The sequence below is a fragment of the Pteropus medius genome, unplaced genomic scaffold (assembly GCF_902729225.1).
Source record: "Pteropus medius unplaced genomic scaffold, Ma_sr-lr_union100, whole genome shotgun sequence".
NCBI lineage: Eukaryota > Metazoa > Chordata > Mammalia > Chiroptera > Pteropodidae > Pteropus > Pteropus medius.
Genome location: NW_024344371.1, coordinates 9881962 through 9901201, shown reverse-complemented (window position 1 = coordinate 9901201; position 19240 = coordinate 9881962). Strand labels below are relative to the sequence as shown.

At 38.7% G+C, this 19240-nt stretch overlaps 1 protein-coding gene across 14 annotated transcripts in view; it reads right to left on the bottom strand.

Annotated features, from left to right (window-relative positions):
- NPAS3 (neuronal PAS domain protein 3) overlaps positions 1-19240 on the bottom strand; it is an 803227-nt gene that overhangs the window by 50338 nt on the left and 733649 nt on the right. For all 14 annotated transcript variants that reach the window (XM_039870508.1, XM_039870506.1, XM_039870507.1 and 11 more), the window contains one exon: positions 10884-11002. In XM_039870508.1, the coding sequence (XP_039726442.1) occupies positions 10884-11002 (119 nt within the window). The remainder of the gene's footprint in view (positions 1-10883; positions 11003-19240) is intronic.

The following is a 19240-nucleotide window of genomic DNA, read 5'->3' as shown; positions in this document are numbered from 1 at the left end:
TACCCTCAATTTAGGATCTAGATTGATTTCTCGGATTCTAATCTATTCATTATTTCTACACAGGACAAAGTACAAAATTTCACTGAGCCCTTCCTAAGAATTATAAAAATTTACCTAGATTTCTTCTCTCCTGTGGCAGTGATTTGGTTAAATGTGTTCTGTAACCTTTTAGGTTCTCAAACCAGCACTAGCCATGAGGCCATAGGCGGCTCTGAGTAACTCTGAGTAGCCTTCACTGCAACACCCTGGCAGGCTTTAATCTCTGTCTTCCCAAGAGTCAGGGGCTGCTCCTGATGAAGCAGATCCTCTATTTTCTTCCATTCAGAGTGTTCCAAAGGGGCTTTCACCCTGATGTAGAGAGTGGAGCTATACAGGACGTAATCTTAACCGCCAAATGACTAAAGAACACTGAAAGCAAGTCCTATTATATACAGCAGAGCCTTGAGTAATGTTCTTTCGTTTAACATTTTGTTATGTTGATGACGTAGGAATTAATTTGTTAATATAAATTAGCCTATGACACAATTGGTTTTGTTAGACATCATTTCAGTTAAAGTTGCTGAACCTTTCGATGATGTCAAGTAAGGACTTTCTGTACTTTGTTTTTATCTGTGAAACAGAAGCCCAGAATCATCAGGTTGCTTGTGCGATGTTACATAGCAAGTAAGCAGCTGTGTGCTGGCAGTAGGATGAAATTTTTTGACTCTCACCAGGTGTGCCCCTATTAAGCCACTCTGTTTTCATGACTTCTATGAGGAGTCATGAGTTTGAAGGACATTTGGCAAGGGGCTGTTGAGAACTGTTAAATATATTCAGAACTACCAAGGAATAATCAAGTGACTCTTGATTGTGCTTTCAGAGTTCTAGCCACTAGAACTGGGTACAAGTGGGGTATAAGTTAAATATGTGTTGATTTTAAAAAACCAAATATGATAGCATAAAAAATATGTCATAGAATATGTCAACCATTAGTGCAGCCTTTCTGAAAGGAAAAGGAAGAAAACTTTAACTTATTTTACTAGCAATAGGGCCTGGAAACAAATTATATAATTCCAGTGGCTGCATATTCTCAGCTCTAAATCCCTTTTAAAGGAACTAGAATACTGACCCAAGGAAGGAATATGTTTTGGCCTTAACACAAATGATGTCCAATATTTATAACTTCATTTATTTTCTTAAACCAATGTTTATTAAATTTCTACTATGTGACTGACATTATTCTAGGAGCTTCAGCTTACACTGTGGTGGGAGAGACAAATTATATACAGATAAATTATGAAATAGTGTCAGGATGTGTCAAGCACTATGAAGAAAAATAAGGCAGCAGGATAAAGGAGATGATGGGGATGTAGAGAGTGTGCTTGAGCTATTTTAGGTGGGCTGGTAAGGGAAGTGATGTTTGAGCAGAAATCTGAATAAAATGCCAGTGTCACCCATGGGTTTATCTGAGGACAATATGTACTCCAGGGAGAATAAAAAGCAGGTACAAAAGCTCTGGTGAGAGGAAGGTATAAATACTGCTATCAGTATAACGATAGCTTATATGGATTGTTTCTGTAGACCACGGCCAGCCATGAGCTGAAAGTGATGTTTCCAACATGGCAACTTAGAGATATCCATTGCTCATTTGTAGTTCAGATTAAACACACACATGTGCACGCGTGCACACACATATACGCATGCAGTCAAGGCAGGAGTTTAAAGCCTCTCCCTTGAATATTACTGCCAAGGATGGAAAACTGATTGTACAGATGTGTCTATTGTTTAAGAGTCTTGGAACTCAAAGCGCTTTGCAATGAGGCCTTTCTCTTAGTCTGAAGGTGGGCATTCACAGAGAGAGGAGAGGCATGGTTAGTTCCTCGTCTCCCGGAAGTTGCTACATGACAGGATAAGAACTCCAGAATGCTGGCTCTTTCCCCTTACTTGGAATGAGTCGACAGAATCCCCTTTGAGTGTTGTGTAGTACCTCTGAGATGCAGTTGGGTTCACGCCACAGTGGTGGTTTGCCTTCCCCAGAGGATTCAATTTATATGAATGTAGATGCTTTAACTAAACTGCAAAGCCTTGTGGGCTACAGGAGTCTAGAAGCTCCATTTATTCCAGAGATCAACAATATCAAATTGGCCCTGCCCCTACTTCATTTCTTGTGTTAAAGGGCTATATTAGTCTTGCTGTGACGCTAAATCAATTCCAAAGAAAATCATTTGGTATGTGCTCCTTTTGTTAAAGGGACAGATGGCGTTTATCAGTCATATTATGTCTCTTGTAATGAAATCAATATTCAGGACATTAAAGCAAGGAGAAATTTCCCAGAAATAAATGCATTTTCTATATTTGGAAGAAATCATTTATTCTAGAGTTCATATAACTTCCAGGAGACAATCTGAAATATTATTGATGAATTACTGCTTCTCATAGTTACAGGTATATATGCAGAGGTACAGAAGTTAAGGCTGTGGATTGTCTAGTTCAACCTTTATCAACCTCACAATATGAGTTCCATAAACATGAAACTTCACATACGGACATGGATTACATGCTCACTATGGGACAGGCATTATGGTAGTACTTTACATTATCTCACTTTATTTAACAGTAGCTTTATGAAAGAGGTTCTATTGGTACTCCCACTTTACCAGAGAGGAAATAGATGCTTTCAACAATTTACCTAGAGTCAGATAATCAGAAATGGTAGGACTAAGTCCAAATCCTTGGCTGTGCGATGTCACCGTCTGTGTGCTTAATCACTCATCAGTAGAATAGTTTTGAGGTAATCAGGGCAAAATGAGGCAATATATCTGGAAGCCCTTGAAATCTGTAAAGAGTTAAGTAACTGCTACTTCAATTGGATCAAGAGATTACTTTAGGGAAACAGAAACGGTGGGACCTTTGTAGGTGCTGCTAGAGCATCTCAGGATATCAAAGAGTGCTGAGCCCGGAAAAAGTGATGAACTGCGCTTGCGTTTACTTTTTAGCTCCTAAGTCTGTTTTTTTTTTTTTTTTTCTTTTAAAACTCTTTTTAATAGGCCAAAGTCTCATAATAGAGAGATTATATTTAATAATCTATCAGGTTGAGAATATATTTACAGAGATATTAATGATAGTATTGAAGGGCATTAGTTAAAAGATATTACATACAGAAACGTTAATTTTTGCATCAATGTCATTTTCAAAGTGATCATCATTTCATTTTTCTTAGCTACCAAATACTCAGAAACCCGACCTGAAAAGCTCTAGCATTAGTCAAACATGGCATGCTGTTACTTCTATCTTTCTAAAATCTGTATAATGAAAAATGAAGTACCTGTAAGTTAGTAACGTACAAGGGCCGCAGTTACTGACATACTTAGAATTTACAGACACTTCACAGAATGGCTAGTGATTATGTTTCTGGTTGGTAAGATATCTAGCTGATTAGTCCCAGCAGAAATGACATATCCCAAGCTAGAACTACTGTCATGCTTTGGTAAAAGGAAATAAGTTCTTTAAGATCAGAAATTATGTCAGTTGTGTTTAAAATGACACTAGAAACCATGTTGTAATGGACAATTGTGCAGAGGTGAGCAGGGACTAAAAAGTGATAACAGGATTTTAAAAATTTGATTTTGCTCCTCTATTTGCATTTTTCATCACGATAACCTCTGCCTGTAAATTTTACCCTGGAATGTTTTTTTTCCTTCAATTTATTCTGGGTGTCTGGGTTGACTGAAAGGCAATAAATGTGTAGTCTTAGAAAGCCTGAATGGGTTGACAGAATTTTCGGTTTCTTGGAAAATTCATCTATTGATTTGACAAGACAGTTACATTTCGTGAGGCTTGGAATACTGTAGTCATTATTTCAAGACAACACAAAGCTGAGGCAAAGGCTTCAGGAGAAGCACTGATATGTCTGTACACCTGGAACATTTCTGAATCTTAGATTGGAAAAAACATCCAGATGGCGTCTATTTAGCCTGTCCATACTTGTCTAGGAGGAAGAGAGACTCCTAACTGGTAAGTTTTGTGTATGCTCTTAGAACTCTCCAGAGAAGGACCACCACCACATCACTGCCTACATCAGTGCTGGGCACACCTTCAAGCTACAGTTCTCTGGTACAACAAAAACTCGCTGCCTACAGTTACCCTCTTGGACAAAAGAAGAACTAGACTTACAATAACACTTTACATGTTTTTAGCAATCTTTGAGAAATCATGGAGCTGTGCCAGAAGGCAAGATATCAGCCAATACTGTTCTAATTGTCAGAAATATAGAGTCTGAAAATGTTACTGTCCGGAGAAAATTTATTGATTAAATTGAAATAAAATGGTTATCTCCAGGTGTCAATATGAAGTCATGGAGACTAAGCGATGCTAAAATGACTATTTTTCGTTTCCCTAAAGGAATCCTCACCTGATAGCACAAGAGAATGCTGTGGATGTGGTACATTCTGATTTTAGTAAGGCACTAGTAAAGACGAACAATATCCTGGCAGGCACAATGGACGAATGTGAGCCAGATCATGGTATAGTCATTTGGGTTCATAGCTATTCCAATGGTCACATCTAAAAGACACTGATGTCAACTTGCCGGAGCTCTAGTGGCACGTTATAGAGTTTGGTACTGTCAACATTTTTCATTGCTATCTCAGAAAAAAAGAGCATGTGATTCAATTCAGCTAACATTTACTGAGTGGCAACTACATGCAGCATACTTTTGTAGGTGCTGAGGAAGAGAGCAGAATAAGAAAGTACCCAGTATCCAATTTAGTATATGGAAAGAAGGCATTTGAAATCAGAGGGCCTGCATATTTCTCTCAGTTTTTCCACTTACCATTTATGTGGCCTTATACAAGTCAATTCATATTTCTGTTCCTCAGTTTTACCTGGCTTCGAAATTGGGAAAACGGAGATAATTACCTAAAAGAATTGTCGTGAGGTTCATATGAAATTATGTGAAAGTGCTTCATGAAATGGAGAGATGTTTTGCCGAGTCTGTGTTATCTCACTGGAACCCTAGAAAAATTCTTTGGGTAATGTACTGTTAATAGCTTCATTTTACAAGTGAGAAAACTGAGGACAGAGTGCTTAAAAAATGCTATTTTAGCACAGAGGCAAAGGGATGGATGTATGGAGAAGAGATAAAAATAAAAACCTGGTATTTGTGTGGTGCCATATTGGTTAAGAGTTTTCCAGGTGGAAATGTGGCAGAAAGACACTTTGGGAAAAAAAAGCAGCATGGTGAAAGGCATAGCAGTGTGAATATGCAAGTGTATTTCAGGAAAGATGACTGGATGGATTTTCCTAGCGCATCAGTATTAAGGGTTCCAGGAAAGAATGATGGAGGCGGTGGTAGAAAAGGTAGGCTAAGGCCAGATTCTTGAATGCACTGGCACTATGAACCGTTGATGACTTAGGAGCAGAGTAGTAAATGATCACTGAGGCTCTGGGAGGATATTCCAGAGAGCAGGGTGTAGGATGGAATGTAGAAATAAAATTTTCTGGGAGGTAATGTGGGAATTTCTCACGATAGATCCAGAAAAAGGTATTAAAATGGAGGAATGAAAATAGAAGCAGGTGGATTTAACCAATTTTGGCAGTGCATTAAAGCGCCAGGTGATCAAGAGGGAGGATATTGTGTATTGTAAACTTTATTGTGTATTGTGGATTTTTTCCCCTAATCAAACCAAGAATTGAAATCCCATATCATTAAAACAGTAAATAATAATCCTCTTTTAGTTTGCTATCTTGAGATCTGTTGACATACACATTCAGTCAAGAATATGTTTGCTCATGAAAAGCCTTCAACTTTTAAACTTCACCTAGCTGTGACTTTGACATTGGAAATCCTAGTGATGGGCCTCTGTTGCATACCTAAGTGAACAGGAAGAGAAGGAAGACCGTGTGCCACTGAAAATAACAAATATAATTTTTAAATATTAGGTACAATTTTTATAAAAATATTTTCTGAGAAATATTTTTCAGATTATCTGCATAATAGGATCAAAATGCAAATCTTAGTTTTGTACTTTTGCAACCTAGGAGTTAATGTCTTTTGCAATAGGACTTAAATACATATGAACACTAACTGCGTAGATGGGAGGGAGAAATGAGAAAGGACAAGGCTATTGTAATATTGGTGAAATATGTTCTGGAAGATGCACTAACTTTGGTTTTTCAGAAAGAACCAAAGATGTCAACATATTAAGTTGGGTCTTGTAACCTGAGATCACTGGATATATTTCAGGGATTCAGGAACTTCCTTATGCAAAATGAGTTTACCACGAGAAAGGCTAGACAAATGTCATCAAATTCTTAAAGGGATTTATGACACCGAAAATAAAAAGAAAATCACTGTTAAAATTATGTTAGTGCCTTACTCCACAGAACAGACACAAGCATGAATTTTAAAAAATGAGCAAGAAGATTTTCTAATTCAAAAGACACTTAAGTTTGTGCTTAGAGAAGGCAACAAATTTTTCCTTAGATAATCAGCATCCACTATTTTTTTGCTTGTTACTTCATGTTTAGATATAGATATTCTTAAAGCTGAGGTATATCAGCAGTGCTAATAAGCTAGCAAACCTACAAATTAATTGTTTTCTCTATTATACTTTATAGCTTTATATCATAAGGAGGCTGGATAAATTTCAGAAGTCATTTAGTTCAACACTTGGCTATAGGTGAATCCATATCCAAATCATCATAGATAGGGGACTGTTTATTTTTAAGAATCTGGAGTTCCCCTGTGATCCCTGTGTCATAGCAAGAACTCTTGGCATCCGAAGATTTTCGCTTCTGCAGAGAATCAAAGACATTCTCAGCATTACCTAACTATGATGACAGAGTTTTTTCTTTTGGTCTGTGTTTCCCAGTCCGGGGTGTTCTCCTGTGCCATTAGCTTTAGAACGTCATAATGTGGGCGGATAAGTACTCCAGAAATGACAGTGGTGCTGGTGGGCATGTAAGAACAGATTAGAAAACTGACAGTCCCGTGCCAAAAGAAGCTATCCTCCAAAGACACGAGCTAAGGAGGCGACCCAATTAGTCTTTGTGTCTCTAATTTCCCTGATTACATATCTCCTTTCACCCTCTGTGCTGTATCTAGTAAGTTCCCCCAGACACAGACCTCATCAAGATGGCAGAATATTGATGCAATGCAATTTAAAGTAGGGCCGTGTTATGCTAAGATATGTGGCCAAGGATGAGACCCAAACAACAAGGGAAGCCCTGAGGCATAAAAAGTGGCTGGTCCAGATAATGTGCTACTCTGGATTTCAAAGCAAATGATGACAGAGACAACCAAATGTCAGCTCGCAGTCGGGAAACTTCACTGGAGACAGGGCAACTTCCTGAGGACTGGGGTGTGGAAGCAACAGCAACTCAGATCACACTCTCTGCGTGGATTAGCAGATCCAGATGGGCGTTTCCTTGCTGGGATCCTGGTCATGGGTACCTGTGAGTTTTATAGCCCCTGGAAAGGAAGGTAGATCTCTGCAAATCCCCATGAACTTGTGCTGTGGGATATACTGAGCCACAAAGAGCAGGTCTTAAACAGGCAAGAGGTTTTTCTTTTAAAAACTTGGATCGATTTTTCATATGTTGAGATCTGGCTCATGCTGAACCCTTCTTTGGGCTTAATTCATTAAACAGTGAAGCAGAGGGGTGAAGGGGCAAACTCTGGAGGCTAACTGCCTGGATCAAGTAGCTACTGAAGAGCTATGTGAACATGGGCAAAGGACTGGACCCATTGAAGCCTCAGTTTCACCACCTGCAAAATAGGCATAGTAATAGAATATAAAGTTTGAACAATGCCTAGCGCAGAGGAAGTCTTTACATAATGTTGTGCAGATAAGATAAGATAAGTTTAAAGTGTTTGGTACAGTGTCTGCCATAGAGTCGATGTTCGGTAAGTAGTACTTTTGTTACTATTATTACCATCAGTGACAACAACATTAAAGAAAGAATGGCAGATAAAATGATGGAGAAAATCAGAAAAGTTCATGTGCCAAGGTTACAGACAAATGGAGAGAAATAATGATCTGTACTGAGCAAGGCTTAACATCTTGATCATTAAGGGAAAAGAAAGGAGCACACGATGGTAATAAATTAGGAGGAATTGAGAGTATGGAGAAATTATCATCGTTGTTTCCTTTTATTTGTGTTTATTGTGTGGTAGCAGGGTGATTACCAGTTTTATTTGAATGTTTTATAAGCTGTGGGATTTATTTACTGAGAATGAACAGATAAACAGGAACGCTGTTCAGCTGTGTCAGGTCATGGGCTCTCATGGCTCTTCCAGTAACTTTCAGACAAGGTTAATTAACAAGAGAAGTTCACTGTGGAGGGAGGAGGAGGGGAAGAGCTGTATCTGTTGGATGACTCATCTTATTGAGGGAATGGGATGAATCACCTTTCATATTAGCAGTTCTGGGGAGGGGCTGAGGCATTGGATGGAGACTATTACGATATCTTGAGAAAGATGTAATGACAGGGTTATGTCAGAGGAGGATGATGACTTCAATATATATGGTTTGATGGAAATGGGAACAGCTCTTAAATCTTTTTCCAATCCTGGACGTTCAAGGTTATACTTTTTAATACTTTGTTTCTCAAAGGCCCCTTCTATAGCAAAGTGTCTAAACCCAAGGAGCTCCAGAAACACCCTTCTTCCATATGTTTTCATAGTGTTCCCTTCTCATTCACTGCTTATAGGTGACATGTCAGGGAGAACTTCTGTGACTCTCCTACCTAAAGCGGTCCCCACCAATCACCCCCTCACATTACCTCACCTCACTGTCTGCATAATAGTGTAGCCTAGTGGTTAAGTGCATGGGATGTGGAGCCAGACTCCCAGAGTTCAAACCCTAGCTTGGTCTCTTCAACCTGTGATGTTGGGTATGCTAATGAACCTCTCTAGGTTTAATTTCTTCATCTGTAAAATGGAAAAAATAAAATTATTTTCTTCTAGGATTGTGGTGAGGGCTAATACATGTACACTATAGCGTGCCCAGCATATTGTAGTATGCATAAGTATTAGCTATTGTTATTTTGGCCATCATTGCTTTCTGAAGTCACCTTTATTTATTCACTTGATTCACTTGTAATTGTCTGTCTCCTTGTTAGAATATAATGCCATGAAAATAGGAACTTTTTATTGTTCAGTTTGAGTTTCCAGGATCTAGAATAGGCTCCATAGTAGTAGTTCACTAAATATTTGTTGAATTAATGAATGAAAAGAGGAAAGAACGTTCAATAATATTTAAGAAATTAGCTTGTCCAATTTCAGGTCATGTTGCAAAAACAGCTTTATTTAGGTGCCCTATGGGAAAACAAACAAATAGAACCCACGCAACTTGGTTTCCTGCCTAGACTGAAACTATTTCTGTATATTAGTTTTTTGCAAATTCAAAATTTTACAGTTTTACATGTGAAAGTAATCATTTTTTGTTTTTCAGAATACTAAATTATAATTTATTGAATTATACTAAATATTGCTTTTTCAAACAATACCTCATCTGTCTCACCTTCTTCCCTCATGAGTTATGCCCCCTACAAATGAGTGAAAATCATTAAAGGTGAAGAATAAATGCTGACAGACAGAAAAGTAATAGTTGAAAAGAAGACCGATAGCTCCTGAAAGCTAGATTGCAAAGAATGCATCTTTCTTGCATTAAAATTACCCGTATAATGCTACACAGTTAACAACTAATACATGTATTGTGTTCATCAAAGCAAGAAAATACAAAATGGTCCTAAGGATAGAGTCTGTTTTTTTCCTCCAACATATCCCTTTGTATCAGGCCTCGTAGGGTAAAGCTGCAGCAGGTGGAGCTGACCAGAACCTCTCCTTTGCTTCGAACCTGTTAAAGGTTAAGGATGTGCCACGTGTGCCTTTCAGACTGTAGGACAGCTCAGCTAAAGGTCGTTCACTGAAGGGCTTGCTTCCCCACTCCTTTCTTTCTTTCTTTCTTTTTTTTTCCTGAAGAATTCATGTCAAATAAAGTGCCTGACTCTGACTTTTATGCCTCTGCTAGTCTCTTGATGACATATAAGTTTTTAAGGCCTGATGATAATGACTGTTTCTATCCCCAACAGTGGTCACCCTAAAGAACTGAGCTGTCAGAAGCCCTAAACTTTAAAACTGGGAAACACTGTGCTGGCTGCATCTATAGTACATTCCCTTTCTATTTCCATTCCATGTAGAATAAATATTATTTGAGAGACTGGTTAGTGCGTTGCAAAATTGATACAATTCGTGTTGCCAAAGGCATTTCATAAATTTCATAGGTCTTAATTTATGTTGCTATAGTAACTGAAATGTTGGAATTTCTTGAGATTAGAAGGCTTTTATAGCTTTAATCTTAAAATGATGATAATGTAGATTATGACTGCAGACTTGTTCTTCACTGTTGTTGGGAACATATACTCTGAATGTTCAATAATTGTAATGTCAAAATTAAGATTTCTGATTTCCACTCTGATTTTCTTATTTACACGTACAAATTTCAGGGACCAAGATGTTACTCAAACGGACAGTCTTCCTCTAAAGAGAAGGGAGAATTTGAAGGGGGAAGTGAGAGAAGTGGAATTCTTAGACGCAGCAGTTTTAGAACACTCATTTTAAAGACTGATACGAATTTGGCTTATTTTCTCCAACAAAGTGAATTTCTAGCATGTGCTGAAGCCTTTGGCACATTATTAACAACCGTTTTAAGAAAAGACACTGTATCGAGGCATTTGGCGTACCAGCGATGTCTGAAGTGAGACTAAAGTGTAATGAAGATGGCTGAGAACACTACGGGCAGCTCAAGGTTATGTGGACCCAAAGAAGCTAGGAAACTCAATGCAAATGACCTAGCATTGACCTAAGACAGAACCATTTCCCCTCCCAGAGCCCAGCTTACCTTATATCCTGATGATTTGATATGCACGCCGCGTTTGGTCAAAGTGGATTTCATTCGGATGAAAAAGGAACGCTCAAGGGTGTTGTCAGTGGTTAGCAGACTGGGGCTGGTTGACTCCACTGAAGAATACAAAAATACATACACACATGATTTAGATCTCTAGCTACTGCTCAGGTGCAATCCTTGAGTTCACTAAAAATAAATGACTGATGGGTGCTTAGAGTGTAGTAATCAATTTACCTCATTTAGAAAATGTTTACTTTGCAGAAAATAAAAAAGAAAAATTAACGTATCCAAAGTAATTCCATTCCAGTTTCTAGCAAGAGCATTTCAGGCCTTTTAACTTCCAGCAGCTCCCTAAATGGGGTCTGATAGTAAGTAACATTATCACATCTTGAGACTTGGCCAGTGCATGTGGAGAGAACTGTAATGGAGAAAAAGGACCTCGTAGATTTATGGGATCAACCAAGACTCAGGCAGAGATGCTTCCGAGGAAGGGTAAGGATGACTTGCTCTTAGTTCTCCCTGAGAATCCTTTCTTGTATCATTTGCCTACTGGAGAGTTCTGAGAACCACAAAACCATCATGGTCATGTAGCTGTACCCTGGTCAGTGTCCTTGCCCTTCTGAGTTGGGTGTTTTCATTGCGGGGAATAAGAAGCATGAAGTCTTCTCAACTGACTCAAGGTAGAGGGCTAAGATTAGTACGCACAGACAGAAGCAAACATAAACTACTCCCAGCATCAACTTTCCCTTCCTGTCACTCATGGCAGCTTGTCTCCAGCCATCATCTCAATAGGAACAGTCTCTGTGTTTTCACATCTCTGCTTCTGATATGAGTCTCCTCTCTTAAGCAAGATACTCTTTCCCTTTATATATTTATAGGCTAAGTAGAATATGTTTTTACTTATAAAACTTAAAATGATAGCTTGGAGTCTTGCTGATAGATAAACACTTTCGTGAAAAAAAAATCTAGCAGGCAACATAAATCTATTTTCTTTAAAAACAAGCTTCTATGGTATTTTGTAAATTTAAGTATTTTCCTGTAAAAACTAACTTTTGGGTTTTAAAGTTTAATACATACTCTAATTTTATTCTTCCAAAATAGTACTTTTAAAGTTTTTCTTATTCTTGAACAAAAAAATAAGTTTAACAACAAACAGGATTTCTTTTGAGCATCCCTACACTAATAATGCTTTTCTCTGGTGTGGTGATAAAGATTTAAGAATTAAGTATACAGTATGAGAAAATCTTATTAAAACAAAGAAAAATAGGCAAAACAAACTTTAAAATTTTAGATTATAAAATATGTGCATATATTTTTAAGGAAAAGAGAACTTTATTATTTATATCACGCTTGATGCTCCAATGAAAGAAGAATGAGAGTTACTATAATAATAAAAACCTTGCTATTTGTGGTCTGGGGCTTTTCTTGTATCATTCCTATCTTAATGTGACTATATTTTCCTATATTTATGGCATTTCTATTCTGGGGTGATGGAACCACTGACAAGTGTCCTTTTCTTGTGTGTCTCTCTTAAGACGTTTTTTCTTTGTTTTGTTTTAGAGAGCATGGATCTGATGTCATTTTAAATGTACAGCTTTTTATCACTCGAGGGAAAAGCAGAGCCATGTTATATTTAGTACTTTCATTTCTTCTGATTAAATATGAATTACTATGAAATTTTTCTCATCATCTAACATGCCATAATACACCAACAGCTTTTTAATACACTATATAAGCACAAACTTCTGCTCTAAGAGTTTAATTTGCCCCTCTAATCCAATCACATCAACCTTATTTCTCTTATCAGAGATTCCCATTTTGAATTAAATGAGCTCATTAGTTTTAATCAAAAGCAGAGAGATCAAAACTTAAACGTAAATGCTTTAGATCAGAACTGTCAGTCAGCCGTGCAGTTCTATTTTACTAAAACACAAGATCAGAGACCCTTAGAACCAATTTTTTTCTCGTAAGGGATGCCGAGAGCTTCAAGATGCTATATCCCCCCTCCCCGTTTTTTTCCTCCCAAGGACAGATTATACATTTAAGGTTAGACTTAATTTATAGCAGTTTTTCATCCTGGTGGAAATAGAAAAGTATGCCCATCTACTCTTGTCCCTTTCACATTTATTGGCACTGGTCCTCAGAGACTTGAACTAACGTGCAGCCATCAGAATCCACACCACAAATTCAGCCTTAAAAATTCAGCTCTGTTCAGCAAGACTGTGTTTGCAAGAGCTGAGGACAAATGAAACTTCCCAGAGAAGCGAAATACGTTATAAGGCTAGGGTTCTGGATACCCTAACCTGGCAAGGAAGAAACAACCTACCTGTAGAAGAGTGAGTAATTTAGGCATCACTGGAAATTATTATTGTGTTCAGTATGTGGAACTGCACAGTAAAACACTTGCTGTGCACATCAGAGACCACAGCGTGGGGGATTCCTGCTGGGTGACGAAATGCAGGACGTAAGCTTTTCATGAGCTGTGGAGGTGGAACACTGTGTCGTGCCCTGACTGAGGCAGTGAATGTAGCACCGCAACCCCCTCCACCCCACCCCCCCCGCCATATGTTACAACAGTAATTGTTTAAACATGGGGCGGGGGCAGTGTTAATTAAACCCAGAACAACTGGTGTGAGAGGAACGCTAAGGTCAGATTTTGCCCCATTGAAACGAATTTAAAATCTAAACTAGTCCTCAAGCTTTATTTCGAGAGCATGGGGGTGTGGGCAGTTGGGGAGAAAGAGAGGAGGCAACTTAGAAAAAAGTTTGACTTCTGATGAAGATTTCTCTTTTAATGCCATATGACTTTCTAGTTCTGAGGAAGGGGCAGAAATAATGTGCCACGCCGTCCCTATCAAAGTGATATATAGCAAACTTTCCTAGTACACTACACACACACCATGGCTGCGTGTCCTCAAGGGCTAGCGGATACAATCTGGTTATCCCGGCTCTGACGATGGCTTCTCTCATGTACAAAGACGTTACTCTCTGCATGTGACAGATGAGAGCAGCAGCTTTAGAAAAGCTTTCTGAGTGTCTCAGGTGAGAAGCACGATTTTCAGGAAGGTTCTGTTGGGAGAGAGCCAAGGGAGCATGGCCTTGGTGATGTGCGACAACTGTAACACTGACTTAAGGTGTGTGTGTGTGTGTGTGTGGTGGCAGGTGTGTGGTTTGTGCTAGTGGGGTTTAAAGAGAGAATGGAGTGGTAAGGAAAATATCCTTAGGACTGGTGTTCTATAAAGACAGTGGGAACCAGTCTTATGTCAAAGAAGCATTTTAGAGAATTTTCTAGATATCAAATGCTTTTCTGTCAACTTTCTGAGAAGGCCATGATTACTGCATGCTCTGATAAGAAATTTGGGATACAGAGAAGTTATATCTGCTGTCTGAGACACAGGAGAAATTTATGGGTAAAACAGAATGAAGTGGTCAAAGCTCAGATGTGGCCAGTTTTGACCTATGAATTATAAACAAGGAGCTGAAAAACAAAAACAAAGACTCATGCAACTAAAAGCTAGATAAAGAAATATACTTTCTTTTGCTGAATCTCAAGGGCCTCAACTTTTTAACAAATCTAAATTATTTCAGCTCTTGAAATGTCAGTTTTTGCATATTTTGTAAAATTTACAGAACAATTTATAGCAAAAGTTGTAATAATTTTTATGTTGGCAAATGCCACCATAATGTGAAATCATATCTGCATTATTCCACATCTGTTTATGATTCCCTAACTGGTATTGTAGTTGCTGCTTCTTTATCAGCGGGAGGTAGCAGGGAAGGTGGGGGAAGCGGGAGGTGGCTGAGGACCTTCCAGTTTTCACTGGCCAATCCTAGGGCTGGGTCCATTCTGAACACTTTTAGTATCCTCCCCAGGGTCTCTGCAAGTAACGAGACCAAAGCATAAAGAGGGCCTTTCTTTTTAGTACCCTCCAAATGCTTTCAGTGCAATTCTACTGTCAAGACTCTCCAACTGCTACCAAATCCTGATGTGTGAGGGAGAAGAAAGAAAAAAATAAGTTTGAGATAACTTTGTTACTCCTCAATTGTGAACAAAGTATTTGTCCTTTTACAAGAGAAGTGGAGTTGGATAAAGTCGCTAAGATATGAATTTAAATATACTCTTTTCCTACTCCATTGCCTAAATGAATCTTTCCTTTTTCAGATGTTCTGCACGCACAGGACAAACCAAAGTGCAAACAACCAAAACGACTTTCATGAAAGGAGAGAGGAGTTGTTGTTTCATTTTGCAACTATCTTCATCATGCCAAATTGTTTCATTGGCATATGCTGTTAGCTTGGTTAGCTATTGATGTGTTTTGGGACTTTAGAATGAGCATGTGTCAAGTACATGACAGGTTGTTTCTTCTCTTACAAATTTTCCTGCACTTCCTTTTCCTGCACTTGGAAGTTAGTGCCTTGGTCATATGGTTTTCTGTGGCCAACGAAGTATGAGCAAGTCATGTGTCACTTCCAGTTAAAATTTTCTAGACTATCCAGTCATGAGGGCACTACTTTCTCTTTTCTTCTTCCATGGAGACTGTCGACATTTCAGATGGTGGCTGCTCCATCAGCCTGGGTCTTGGAATGAAGATAATATGGAGTAGAACCCTCAGCCAACTCTTACAGAAACACATTTTTATTGTAATTTGAGAATGGTTATTTTATTGCAACATGACTTAGCCCTTAGTGACTCAAATAAATATCCAATTATTTATTATTATATAAAAAGAGTCAATGTGTTGTCCCAATCTCCCAGATAGTCAATGACAGAGCACACAGAAATGGCATTTATCTGACTCTGAAGTTCGTGATGTCACCAATATAGTGTTTTTAAAAAGTAATTTATATCCTCATTTTCATCTCTTATACTGGATATTCCAGGGCAGAGGGCTGAGACAGGTATAACTTTGATTCCCTATAGCAGCTAGCATAGTTCCTTGTACCCAGAAGATATCTATCTATCTATCTATCTATCTATCTATCTATATGATATATATAGATATATATATATGTCACATATATATATATCTATATATATATCACATACACATATATATATACACACACATATATATTTATAACATTAAACATATATATTTATAACATTAATCTATTCAGTAACTAATATTCATTAAATATTGACCTTCATATTGACCTTCTTCCCCACTTAGTTTCCCAATAGTAGGCCAAGCATGATGAAAATAAATCTCTTCTCACACAAATTGTCCTAGCAGAGTTTATGTTTATCCAGGACGATGTTCGTGCTAATTTAAAAACACCCAAAATTCTTCAAAAGGTGGCAACTGCTTCCTCTCCTCTGGAATGTGGGCTAGACTTGGTGGAACATGGTGGAACTGGCAGTGTGTGCCTTGGTCATAACAGGCAGAGTGGCTTCCTTGTTGCTTTCTCCTGGGTCATTCACTACCCATGTCGTGAGGACACGGGTACCCCTCCGGAGAGGCCAGGGTGGTGAGGAACTGAGGCTCCCTACGGCAGTCAGATGTAGAAGCGTAGAAGTAGGCCCTCCAGCCGCTGTTAAGCCTTCAGCTGACTGCTCTGACCGACATTGCCACTGAAACTTCATCAGAGATCCTGAGCTAGAAACTACTCAGATAAGCTGCTACTGGATTCCTGACTTGTAGGAACAACGTGAAATATCTTTTTTTTTTTTCCCTTAAGCTGTCAATATTTGGAGTAATTTGTTATGCAATAATAGATAACTTATATAACATCCATGTAGAACTCTTTGGAAAAGTAATAGCCTTGTTTTGATATGTGACAGCCACGTATGTGTGTAAAACTCACGTGCTCGAGAGAAGGAATGCGCTGCCCAGTGTATCAATACCTGGAGGGTTCACATATGCAAGGAAATTACCTGCAATGCTGATTTTTGTAAGCAGGGTCTGTGTTTTCAAAGGTAACTGCTCAATTGATTTTTTAAAATGTGCAATTTGCAAAAGGTGCTATCAACGGTGTTATCTACGAAATTGTGAGATCTTGAAAGGCAGGCCTAATATCTTACTTGTCTTTTCTTGTATCTATTCTCTGCTCTTCTCCAGCTTCCTTCATCTTCCCCAAGTTCCTAGGATTGTGTTTTATGTAAGTAGGGACTTGGTCTGCATGTTGAATAAAGTAACATTCAGACGCTTTCTTTTAAGAAGAATTATTTGCTTTACTCCTGCCATTCTTTCACACCAAACATCTTGTCCAAGAAGTTTTTTTTTTTTTTTTTTTTTTTGAGGAGAGGGAATCATTATGTCTTCTCCTTGTATTCGTCTCTAAGGAAGCGTTTTCTGCAAAGCGTTGTTTTGAGAGTCATGGACCAGCGGGTTTGGTAGTTAAAAGAGGATTGGCCTAATTTTTCCCAGAATTAGAGGATACTTTGTTCTCTGTCTTTTGAGAGTTGGTTTTCATCCCACTAGCCTGTCTTCTATCATGTGCCAGGGCAACACTGAAGAGGGTAATGGCCCTTAGTAGACTAGACTGGATTCTTAGCCCCTGGTAGTGAGGCACTGCCCACCATTCTCTGTGGACACAAGTTCTCCCACCCTTTGGATGTCACGCACATGCAGTTTCAGCCATTACTCTCTGGCTCAGCAATCAGCCTCTATCTGCTTAGGAGCTTGCTCTGGAGTGCCACAAAAAAGCCCAATTTATTTAAGTCTCATTAGGGCTAATTCCTGCTCCCACTCAGTTGTGAGTCTTCAGCTTTGTTTAGAAACTTGTGAAGCATTAATTGAAACTCTAGAGCATAGCTGTGAAAATAACTGTGGTTCAATAGTGATGCAATAAACTTCTTTCAAAGTAACATTAAAAATAATCCACCAAAAAAAAAATAATCTGTCAACCCATGCCACCTGTCAGCACAAACTTCCCGGCAATATCCACCTGCCTCGGGTGAGAATCATAATGCATAAGGTTGCCTTTCAGGTCTCCTGCGCCTGGCAGGGGTTGCTACTTGGTACGGCTGTCCCCTGAGGGAGAGGAGAGTGTTCAGCTGCCGCCTGCTGCTCCGCAGTTGGTGTTTGGATGATACCACTCTGGGGAAATATACACAGTGTCAGAGTCAAGCTGCTAGCAGTGGGTGTTTCTATACACAACTCCTAAGCAACAGGAAAGTTCAAGGGGAAAAACTGGGTATTGTAAAGATAGCCTTTGAGAGTACATGACATCCAATGTGACCCATTATGCGGCAGGCTGTGCACTGTAAATAACATGCCATATGAATACTGCAAGAGAGTGTTTTAAATCTTCTTGGAGACTCCCTATAAATGTTGCCACTTGAGGGATCTGCTCTGGGAGAAAAATATAGCATGTCTTCCTGGGACACTGCTTGGATTCCATTACCAATATTGCGTATGGGATCGAGTGTGGCAATGCTTTTATCATGACTATAAAGTGGTTACAAGCCAAGTCCTCATATAAAACATACTCAATAACATTGAGGCTTCCCCCTCCTCCTTTTCTGTTTTCTTCTTTTATTTCTTTCCTTCTTTTCTTTCCATTTCTTTTCTTTTTCTTTTCTTTTCTTTTTTAATGACAAACATGATGTCAGACAAAGGGCATCAGGCATAGTCTTTGTAGTACAAAACAAAATAACAATACATAAACACCTTTGTGAAGGCAGCTCGAAACCCCATGTTTTCTATTAAAAAGTCATGTTCAATCTTCACTGTTGATAGAACCGAATAGCTAACACAGGGAACATTGTATATCAGAAAGGTCAATAGTTATTATGAGCTACAAATATATTTTTTTCCATCCTTCAGGCTGTTTAGCGCATATCACAGCATGAGCAGCTGTCTTCTTTAATGCTTTTAAAATTAGAATCCAAAAGAGGAAGAAAAAATTATGGTTGCAATGATTGCTCTTTGCTTTTGTAAGTTTACTTTAATATACTATTTTATATACATGAATCTTCCGTGCAGCCTATCCATGGGGCAGTAACTGGTTGCCAGTATCCAGTTGAACTGCCATGTTTATTTTCTTAGCATTCTGGCCAGATCTCCATCTCAGGCGCAGATGTTGTCGACATACTATATTTTAAAAAGGAGTTATATAGAGGAGTCTTGTTATAGAGGCACTTGCAGACACACACATGCATTTCGCCTTTTCACTGCTTTAAAGCTCTGCACCAACTACGACAATGCCGTGTGATGAGAAACAGTTATGCGGTGCTGGGTGAAAAATCAGGCAGTGATTCAAACTATCGACACACAGAGTATCACTCTTCATGTGCAGAGTGAACTGAGGGCACACCTTTCAAATTTTTAAAGGCCGACCCTCTGCCTGTCCCTGGAACTTCTTGTCTTTCCTCAGCACATGGCCCTAAAAGACAATATGAGTGTTTT